Source organism: Pteropus alecto, unplaced genomic scaffold, assembly GCF_000325575.1.
Source record: "Pteropus alecto unplaced genomic scaffold, ASM32557v1 scaffold195, whole genome shotgun sequence".
Classification (NCBI taxonomy): Eukaryota; Metazoa; Chordata; class Mammalia; order Chiroptera; family Pteropodidae; genus Pteropus; species Pteropus alecto.
In genome coordinates this window covers 5,366,246-5,376,978 of record NW_006438073.1, presented here as the reverse complement: position 1 = coordinate 5,376,978, position 10,733 = coordinate 5,366,246, and the positions used below count along the sequence as shown (strand labels likewise).

The 10,733-nt window shown below is 49.0% G+C and overlaps 1 protein-coding gene across 1 annotated transcript in view; it reads left to right on the top strand.

Annotated features, from left to right (window-relative positions):
- The window catches only part of PLG (plasminogen), a 36,035-nt gene that overhangs the window by 12,646 nt on the left and 12,656 nt on the right, over positions 1 to 10,733 (top strand). Inside the window, exons 8-14 of the mRNA XM_025049056.1 lie at positions 505 to 623; positions 1,738 to 1,900; positions 2,608 to 2,753; positions 5,932 to 6,091; positions 7,858 to 8,039; positions 9,582 to 9,730; positions 10,687 to 10,733. The exon at positions 10,687 to 10,733 is cut by the window's right edge and continues 74 nt beyond it. Of these exons, the coding sequence (XP_024904824.1) occupies positions 505 to 623; positions 1,738 to 1,900; positions 2,608 to 2,753; positions 5,932 to 6,091; positions 7,858 to 8,039; positions 9,582 to 9,730; positions 10,687 to 10,733 (966 nt within the window). The remainder of the gene's footprint in view (positions 1 to 504; positions 624 to 1,737; positions 1,901 to 2,607; positions 2,754 to 5,931; positions 6,092 to 7,857; positions 8,040 to 9,581; positions 9,731 to 10,686) is intronic.

Sequence of the window (10,733 nt, the reverse complement as noted above, 5' to 3'; positions counted from 1 at the left end):
GGTTTTCACTGAGCCAGCTGCTCCCAGGAACGCAGCTTGTCCCTTTCAGTTTCTGTGACCCTAAAGGCAACAGGACCAGAATCCAGTGGACCAGAAGGATCATTCCTTTAAGCTCTGAGGATGGCAAGCTCTGGGCTGTACTGCGTAAAAGATGACCACCTCTGGTCAGCGAGTACCTCGTGTTTTAAAAATTGCTGTTATTTGCAGCTGAGTAACTGGACTTAGCATAGAACAGTTTTCCAGATGGGTGAATGATAAAGTTACTAATCATGTCCTGTGAAATTTGCACGTGTAAACTGTTAGGAAAACAATCCTTAGAATACCGAGCTAATCTTTCTTATGAGATGGTCATCTTCTCGAGAACAGCCTTCACCTAGTCACCTCCTGGGGTGCTTGACTCTGCCTAGCACACAGCAGCAGGTGCTCAAGATTTGCTCATTTGAAATGATTCTCATCCGTGAACGTAAATATGCAATTCTATTAAAATCCTTTCTGCCCATTCAGATTTCCAAACAAGGACCTGACCATGAACTACTGTCGGAACCCTGACGGCGAGCCTCGCCCTTGGTGCTTCACCATGGATCCCAATAAACGCTGGGAATTCTGTGACATCCCGCGCTGTAGTAAGTACGGCTGCCGCCCGGTCCTCAGGGGTCCCCACCCGTTCTGCTCTTGGAGTCAAGGAAAAAACGTACATCTGTGCCTGAGTGCTGGGCCTGAGAAGTGCCTTACGAATGCTGTGGGATGCGATTGCTCCTTTAAAACAATCTATCGGTTGCTGTAGGTGATTGTCAGCGCACCCGTTGATGGTGATTTGTTTTCCGATCAGAGGCCGTTGAATGTGGGCTCTCGAAAGTAGCTCTGATGGCCTACTTTTTTCTAGTGCTAAAGGGAAATCAGACGCATGTGTCTTGGACGTGGATTTCAGTGTCCACCAGACTTCTTTCTGATTGTTGCTTTGTAAACAAAAGGCGTCTCCGGGTGTCCACTTTTCATTATGTCCATGTCGTGAGGAAGCAGTAGGAGGAGAAAATTCTAGCGGAGTAGAAGAAATGGCAGGCTTAGCAAGAGCAGCTGGAAAGAAACAAGTTTGTAATATCACCTGCTATGAGAATTTGAAGCCGGGGACTAAAGATTTAGATGAGGACAGTTATTGAAAGTTGAAAAGGACTCAGCAGTCCCCAAGGGCTGGCTTTGTCTGCAGCCTGACAATCACCCTTTGGGACACTGACCTCTCCTTTCTGGACATCGGTTTCTCTTTTTGCCATCTTTTTTGTTTTCTTGAGAATTTCATGATTTCTAGATGCTCAGACTTTTCCTTGGAGACTTTTTTTTTTTTTGCCTTCTTCCTATGTCCTTCCTCTCTGCTGGCTTTCTGGGCTCTTGGATGTCATTTAGTTGCATTTACTCAGTGAATGCCTCACAAAGGAAGTTGGATCACTGGGATATGTGAGGATCCGGGGTGGGGGTGACACAGGTTGGTCCTTACCATGTATGACAAACTGAGCAAAGAGAGTATAAGAAGCATGTACTCCAGGGGTCTCGAGATGCTCTCACAGACACAGATTCTACTAAGTCAACTTCTTTTAAAAATGGTAAACGATTTTCAAGTGCCAGATTCCAAGAGAGGATGAGCAGGAAAGAAGACAGACCCCCCGCACCCTCTCCAAGCATATCATCCTCCTGCGCATCCTCTAGTTTAAAAATAGCCATTGTAATTTGTTACCCCCCTTCAAGCCACACCCCCGCCACCTTCTGGCCCCACGTATCAGTGTCTGAAGGGGAAGGGCGAGGACTACCGAGGAAATGTGGCCGTCACCGTCTCCGGACTCACGTGCCAGCGCTGGAGCGAGCAGACCCCTCACAAGCACAACAAAACCCCAGAAAACTTTCCCTGCAAGTAAGTCCCCCACGGGGGTCGAGCCCCGTTGGCTGAGTGAACGGCGGGATCCCACTGATGCTGCCTCGGTGTGAGCTATGTCGGGCCCCAGGGGTGAAGTGTTCTTGAAAGGAGACTGGCTGAGTCACACGCAGGGCAGGTGGAACTCGGCACTGACTGTTTTTAAAACACTGGTCCTCAAAGTGTGGCTCCCCCGAGCAGCAGCATCCGGGAGCATGGGGGTTTTGTTAGAAATATAAATTTGGGAGGCCTCACCCCAGATCTACTAAATCAGAAACTCAAAGGAGTGGTTCCCAGCACTACGTTTTGACAAGCACCCTACTAAGTTGTCACCCTACTGAAATCCCGGGGCTGTCACACTCAAATTCTGGATCTACTTTCTGAGGCCATAACAGTATGGGAAACACCCCCTGTGTTTTAGCGTATAGCACAGTGTCCGACACACAGCAGAAGGGCTATTTTGCTTGGCTATACACAGCCAAGGAATATATTTTAATCATTTACCCCAGAGAAGCATCTGTGCCATGATTCCACGGAATCCTACGGAATCCAGCTCTGCTTATGGCTCTGCCTGTGTTTCGGTTTGTGTAATTCTAGAGAATTAGCGGGATATGTGTCTAATGCCCCCGTTAATAAGCATGTGTGCACCTTGTTATTTACTTGTTTAGCCTTTTTGGAAAGCTGAATTCACAATCGCTCTTTTTCAGAAATTTGGATGAAAACTACTGTCGTAACCCTGACGGAGAAACGGCTCCGTGGTGCTTTACAACCAACCCCGAAGTGAGGTGGGAATACTGCAAGATACCATCCTGTGAGTCCTCTACATTGTCCACACAATTATCGGATGCCCCAGGTAAGAACGAGGACCGCGAGCTTACGGACGGCCCCCCGGGCCGCTTCGGCGGGGTGGCATAGGCAGCAGCTTCGTGTATCGTTTAATGCTGTTCCAGTCGGAACACATGTTCTATGGTTTCAATTATTTTTAAGTTTGTGGAGCTCTGTTTTATGGTTCAGAATATGGTCATCTTGGTGAATGGGTCACGTGCTCTTGGAAAGAATGTCGCTTCTGCTGTTGTTGGGCTCTGGAAAGGCCGACTAGGTTGAGATGGTTATTGTGCTTTATTTAGCTCCTCTGAACCCTTACTAATCTACTTCGGTTACTGTTCTTTCGGTTATTGAGAGAGGAGAGGTGATGTCTTCAGCTTTAGCTGTGTGTTCCTCTATTTCTCTTTGGTTTTCTGTTTGCTTTGTGTATCTGGAGCTCTTTGTCAGACAGATGCACTTTGAACTGTGTTTTCTTGAAGAAACGACCTCTTTATCCTTATGTAATGTCTCTCCTTATCCCTGGAACGATTCCTTGTTCCACAGTCTGCTCATGCTGATAGGAAGACAACCATCGCGGCTCCATTTTCAATACTGTTTGTATGATATACCTTTTTTCTCAGCCTTTTAATTGAGATGCTTGGACCATTTGCATTGAATGTAATTGTTATATATGGTTGGATTTAAATCTACCATCCAATTAGTTATTTCTGCTCGTCCTATTTGAATTTTGGTCCTTTTTTCATCTTTTTCTGCCTTCGTTGGCATTAACTGAGTATTTTTGATTGTCTTTGTCACCACAATTTGCTAATTAGTTGAATCAGTTTGGAATGTTGTTAGTATTTTTTCTAATGTTTACAATATACATCTTTAACTTCTCACGTTGCATCTTCAAATAATATTATGATACCAGATGTATAAGGTAAGATACTTACAACATTGTACCTCTCAAAATAATTTTGCTTTTGTTCTCAAAGAGCTTATTTCTGTTATGGTGTAAATATCACAATACATCAAAATTATTTTTGCCCTAAATAGTGATGTTTTAAAGTATATAAATAAAACTTATCTTTTATATTTATCTTTATTTATTTATGTATTTATTTATTTATTTTTACCATTTCTGGTGCTTTTTATTTCTTTTTGTAGATTCCAAGTTCCACTTATATCATATTTCTTCTATAAAACACTTAACCTTTAACATTTCTTACAGTATAGGTCAGCTGCTAATGAGGTCTTCCAGGTTCGTTGTGTCTGAAAACGTCTTTATATTGCCTCCAGTTTTAAAAAATAACTTTATTAGATATAGAAATCCAGGTGGACAATTTTTTTTCTTTTCAGTTTTCACTGCTTTAAAGACGTGACTCTATTATGTTCTGTTTTGAATAGTTTCTGATTGGAAATCTTATATCCGTTCATCCGTATTTAATATTCTTTTTTCTCTGGCTGCGTGTAAGACTTTCTCTCGTCTTTGGTTTTCAGCAGTTTGATTGTGGTGTGTCTAGGCATGCTGATTTATTTTTGGTATTTATCTTGCTTCACGTTTTCTGAGCTTCTTGTATTTGTGGGTTGTTGATTTCATTACTTTTGTAAACTTCTCAACTATTGCTGCTCAAATATTTCTTTTTATCTGTTCTCTCTCTCTCTCTTTTTTTAGACTCCAAGTCCCCCAATGTCAGACCATTTCCTATTGTCCCATACTTCCTGTATCTTGTTCTGTTTTTTACTCCACTCTTTTTCCCTCGGTTTGTGTCAGTTTGGACAATGCCTGTTAACCTATTTTAAAGTTCACTGACTCCTTGGTTGTGTCTAGTCTGCTGATCAGCCCATTGAAGGAATATCTGATGTCATCTCTGATATATGGTTTTTATTTCTAGAATTTGCATTTTCTTCTTTTTTATAGTTTTCACGTCTGCTGAAATTCTTCTACCCACACGTATTGTTCACCTCTGCTACAAGATCCTTCGACAGATCAATAACGGTCATCTGACAATCTTAGCCTGACAGTGTCCACATCCCTGTTTATCTGGCCACGCGTTGTCCCTGAGTCTGGCTTTGTTGACGGCTTTATCACTCAATGGTGGCTTTTTTGGTGTGTTTTGTGATTTTGTTTTGTCAAACGCTGGACGTTATGTATAGAAGGTCAGCAGAGACTGAAGTAAATAGTTATGCTTTGACATGGGAACTCTTTTTTATTCTGTCACGATGCTGTGTGGGTAATTGCATTAGTAGAGTCAGCGGATGAACTGAATTGGGATTTTTTTGTTGCTGCTTTCGCCTAATGTGGACCGCAGGCTTCGCATCCCTCTGGTTAGGGGCCGCTGCCTTGTAGAGTCTGGAGAGTCTTCTCGGGCTTCTTCATCCACTCTCAGCTTTTAGCAGTCACCGCATGCCTGCACCGCAGCGAGGGCCGCCCCGTGCTCTTAACCGACCCCAGGATTGCACTGCCGTCTCTACTTGCAGAATACTAAGCTTTGGGCGGAGGTAGACATCCTCTGCCTTCCTGTGCTATGCTCAGTCTCAGATGAGCTCTGTGGACCTGGGCTTTGAAGGTCCTATTTCTCAGGGTTCTTGCCCCTTCCTCCCGTGGAGCTAAACCCTAACTCGGCCCTGTGGTGGGTCTCAAGTGGAGGAGTGGCAGACTCTTGCTCCGTGTCGGTGAAGGCTCCTGAGCCCAAAGGGATTTCCTGCCCCTCGAGGCGGATGAGATTTTTGCCTCCACCTTTCCTTAAGAGGCAGTGGATCTTTCTCTGCACGCCTGGATGCGGGGTCATCGCCTGCCCCATACCTCAGCAGCTCAAGGCTTTGGCTTTGTACAAGCGAGGAGTCTGGGGATTCGTGTCCAGCCCCTCCCTCGTCCCCCACAGCCTGTACCACTGAGTGTGTCTCCCTCCTCCCTCCCGTCCAGCTGCAGAAACGCCCAGCGGAGAGCCATAAAAAAGAGCCTGAGCACGAGTTCGATTTCCAGCTATAAACACTCGGACCTGATTATGTTTTTCCCTGAGTTTTAAATTAAATATATATTTTTAGAAGTCGGGTCGTTAAGGTCCTAGAACATTAGGGACCTACCTCTCTCTTTGCATGTCCGCCCGTCCGCCGATACGGAACAGTGTGAATTCCGAGACTACCGTTCTGCTTGTGTCCCGTGTCGCTCCACAGATTTCTCCGTTTGAGTCATTGTTCACCGATTTCTTCTATTTTGATTTCAGTGCCACCGGAACAGACCCCTGTGGTCGAGGAGTGCTACCAGGGCAATGGACAGAATTATCGAGGCACGTCGTCCACCACCGTCACGGGAAGGAAGTGTCAGCGCTGGTCATCCATGACACCACACTGGCACCAGAAGACCCCAGACAAATACCCGAACGCGTACGTCTCTGATTCTTAACCAGAAGAGGGACGACGGCCAACTTAAATTTCTTTTAGAAAGGCCACGCTTTCAGCTAACTTCTTAGGACCAAAGTTCTCTGGGCTCCAGAACGTCAAGCAAAATGTCTCAGGCACCTCGTTTTTGAGCAAAATCTCTGGAAGGAGAACAGTTAGAGACTGGCTGTCTTTCCTGAGCAGCGTTGTGGAAGCAAGGGGGTCAGGGTATATGGAGGTGTCAAGGTCACGGTAGTAGAAGTCTTATAAAGACAAATGACCAAACAATTAGAAATCATCCCAGCCCACGACACTTGCTGAAGTACAGTCTTTCCGCTATGGAATTTTGAATTTTGTCATTGCAACGCCCAGTCCCGGAGTGAAGTTCGTGTTTGTCCCTGGGTCACGGTATCTATAACCTGACCCGTCCAGACACTGAGCACTCGTGGTCTGAAGGGATATGAGTCGCCAGGACGTGACCAGGGAAAGCAGGAAGGCAGATGAGAGTCAGGGAGTACGCAGATGCTGACGGGCAAAGTGGGCAGGAAGGAGGACAAATGACCATGTCTGACCGAACTAGTCTTTTGGCTGTACATGGATCAAGCTTTTAACCATCCGGTTGCTCAGAGACCCGCTGATTGGCTTCCTCGAATTGCGGGCCCGGGCCCGAGACTGTCACTTGTCTGTAGTACCTACAGATACAGTGTCGGATTCCCATACACATAATACGTTTTGAATTTTCTCAGACAGTCACAGGTCACGAGTCTCAATTGTCAAGGGAATTCCAAGGCTGAGAATTCGGCACTGTTCTGGGGAGACCCCAAGGGCCTGAGTCGCCCAGAGTCCGCAGGGTCCTCGCCTGCCACCCAGTCCCTTGCCCAGTCTCTTCTCACTTCTCTGTGACCCCTCAGCGCCTTCAGACCCCTCCGGTCAACCCGGGCGTCTCCTCCCATCCCTTCCGTTCCGCTGCTCTTTGGTCTCGTCCCTGCTCCCTCAGTCCCTGCAGCAAGGGCGGTGAGACGAGGTGGGGTGAGGGGAGGGCGAGGACAGTGCCGCCTTCCTCCCCATTTTCCCAGAATGCACCCTGTGGAAATGACCGCCCGCCTGGGAGCTAGTTTTCCAGGCGGGCTCCACAAATCTTTCTAACCCTGAACTCGCTTGATCTACCTGATACGCTATTCACAGCTATATTATTTTCCTCCTTTTAATTATAAATGTACAACATTTTAACCGCGTTATGAGTGAACAAACGGCAAGGGCTGGTCTGGGATTGTCATCATCTTGTATTTCATTCCTTCCTTGGGGAAATACATTTTGTTTCCGGCTTACATGGCCCAATGGAGTCGTCTGCAGAGCGATAGACAGATATAGAAATATTTGTATGTAGAAAAAAAATCTAAAATATACACCTCGAAATCCATATTGGCTATCTCTGGGGAATGTATTTAATATTCCCAGGAAAGGGAGACGTTCTGATGCTTTCTTTGACACATTTATATGTTATCTCGGTTTCTATATGAAGCATATATTACTTTTGAGTTTTAGAGTAAAAACGATGATCTATTTTTTAAACTTATAAAGTTCTTTAGAAGTCGGGGGTCTTCTGTGCTTATGGCACTATAACAACCATTAGCACCTTTGGTATCTTTAATGGAACTATTTCAAAGTCACCAGTTACGACTTGGTTAAAACAGAATTCTGGGGAGGGCGGGGGGCTGGGGTGCCGCCGAGGTTCCTCCTACCGCTCACGCCTGGTGTTGTGGCTTTCACAGCAACCTGACGATGAACTACTGCAGGAATCCAGATGCTGACAAAGGGCCCTGGTGCTATACCACTGACCCAAGAGTCAGGTGGGAGTTCTGCAACCTGAAAAAATGCTCGGAAACAGAAGAGAGTGTCACCAACGCTCAGACCGAAGCCCAGGTTCCAAGCGTAGAGCAGCCTTCAAAACCAGGTTAGTGGCCCGTGGCCAGACACCGACGTGCTCGGACGTCGGGCTGGAAAGAGGTGGAAAAGCTCACCAATGCAGAATGCTTCAGTGCTCCAGAGAGCTTGAGTGTTGGCGGAGGGTCTGCCATGCGGGTCATCTGCGTGTCACCTGCTGTGGGTGGTGTAACGTGGGCGGGCGATTTCTTGAGGACTTGAAAACGAATCGATTGTGAGCGAGGCATGCATGCTGAGCCTGGGCGGACTGAGAGGGTGATAATGGCAGCATTAGCTGAAATGGGACGTTCGGGAAAAGCAAGTCCCTGCCTCCTCCGTGGAGGAAGAGAAAGGGTTCTTTTGGCTCTGAGTGCGCTGAATGAGGAGTGCGCGTCACGTGAGGCTCGCAACGCGGGTATGTGGCTGTAAGGGTTGCTGGGGCTGACATCACAAGGAGGTTGTCACTTGAAGTGGGAGCCACATGGTAGTGCCCTCTCCTCCCTGGCCCTCGGGCTGTAGCTCGAACTGCTGAGCACCTGGTCCTGTGGTTGGCAGGTAAGAAAGCGCAGAGGGACTCTCCCCCAGCCCAGCGTGAAAACCCAGGGGTCACGCGACTTGTCTGAGCACTTACAGGTCATTCCAAATCCTCCGGACAGTAATCATTAGCATGGGAACGTGGCTTGAGGTTGAGAGCCTCCCCCTCCCTCAGGTGCGCTCTGCTCCTCCTCAGGGATGGACCTCACCTGCTGTTCCTGGAACAGAGGGTGGCCACCTCTCCCTGCTAGGTCTTGGCAGGACGCTGGGCTCTGTGCCCCCTGGATAAGACGTGAGATGACCTCGTGTACTTCGCCCATGTATGCGCCCCACGATGGTGGAGAACACACACCCCAAACCTGCGAACGCCGGGCTACATACAGGCTGCCCAGCACGGCGCCCTCCGTGGCAGAGAAGCTAGCTGGCCCAGCCCTTGCTTTTCAGACTTTCCAAATGGCCATCAGAATATCTGTGCCCTGGGTCCCTCAACCCCCATACGGGACACACATCAGACTCTCTGAGGGGTCGTACAGGAGCTGCCATTCCCCAGGCTTGAGATGACGGACACGCTTGGGGAAGGGCCTAGTCATCTCTTTGTTACCCTCTTCGCCCACAGTGTGGGGACTCAGGCGCTGCGCTAGCCACATACGATTTCAGTAAAACCCTCCCGACCCTGACTCCTCTTTTCCGCCCTTGGTGACCATGAGGTGTGCGAGAGTCACCCAACGGTCCGCAGCAGCCTCCGCTTCACGCGCACCCGCCGGGTGCTCTGTCTTACCGCTCTGCTTGTAGAAAATCGATGATCCCAGTGCCCCGGCCAAAATTCCCACTCTGACACCCCGCCAGACTACGACGAGCTCCACGCCAACAGGCGTTTCTCGTAAGCTGTTAGACAGGCAGCGTGTGCTGCGAGCTTTGGCGTCCGAGGCTCTGAGGACGGGACCACAGTGCCTGTCATTAGAGAAGCCGAGCCTGCCGCCCGCTCCCGCGCGTCCCGGGCCTACGTGGGCGCACACACCACCGTCTTCCTTCCCCGCAGACTGCATATTTGGGAGCGGGAGGACATACCGGGGCAAGAAGGCGACCACGGTCACAGGCACTCCGTGCCAGGGCTGGGCTGCCCAGGAGCCCCACAGACACAGCATCTTCACTCCCGAGACGAACCCGCGGGCAGGCCTGGAGGAAAACGTAAGCCGCTTTGATTCGGACTCTGTTTTGCCTTCTGCTGACCAATTGGTTCTGTCATAGAAAGTCCCACGTTACAGAAAGTCAGCCGGGACTGATATTTGGGCAGGGGGAGTGGGGAGGGGGGTAGAAAATACGAGTGGCTTCGAGGCCAAAGCCGGCCCTGTCGTTGACATCAGGACACTCAGCGCGGGCGAGCCAGCCCTCTCACCTGTCACCACCCCGGGCCTCCCATCCCCGACCGTGACATTTCTTGCCTGTTATTATCGGGTGCTGTTTCCAGTTTCCAGGGTTTGTCCTCTAGGTTCTAGTGATCAAAGATAACCTTCATGACCTGTGAGTCAGATTTTTTTCAAATTTTTCTTGAAAAAAATTTGAGCAGGCCATTAGGGCTTTTTTCACACAGTAGGATTTTGCCCACGCTCTCACATTCTCTGGGATGCTTTGCTTTGGGAGTGGGCGTAGGGAAGGACTAGGGAGACAGAGCCTCTGTACGGCTTGACCCCTGGAGGGTGCACGGTCCTTGGGAAAAAGCTTTTCTGAACCAACAGCAGACATGCTTTGTCGGGTAGAAGGCTGATGAAATGAACCAGGCATGAGACCGTCGCTCACGTCCCCAGGGCCGCTGCTGCTAAGGTCTCTGCTGACCCAGGAGGCCCCTCAAAGAGCCTCTACTGCAGGACCCCGGGAGTCTCCACCCACCCTATAGGGCTGAGGTCTCATGGCGGCGGCGGCGGGGTAGGGGGGCTTCTGAAAAAGGAGACATGCCCCGTGAAATGCAATGAGCCAGAAGCTTTTATAAAGCATCCTAAAGTTTAATGCCCTCCTCCCAACCCCCAAAAAAGGAACACTTGCCTTTCGTCTTCCAAGGATGGCATGCCATGTCCCTGCCCCAGGACCTTCTCTGCCCTCCCCCGGCCCGGGGCGGCTGTTCCGCATCCACTCACCCTCTCTTTCAGTATTGCCGGAACCCCGATGACGACGTCAACGGCCCCTGGTGCTACAC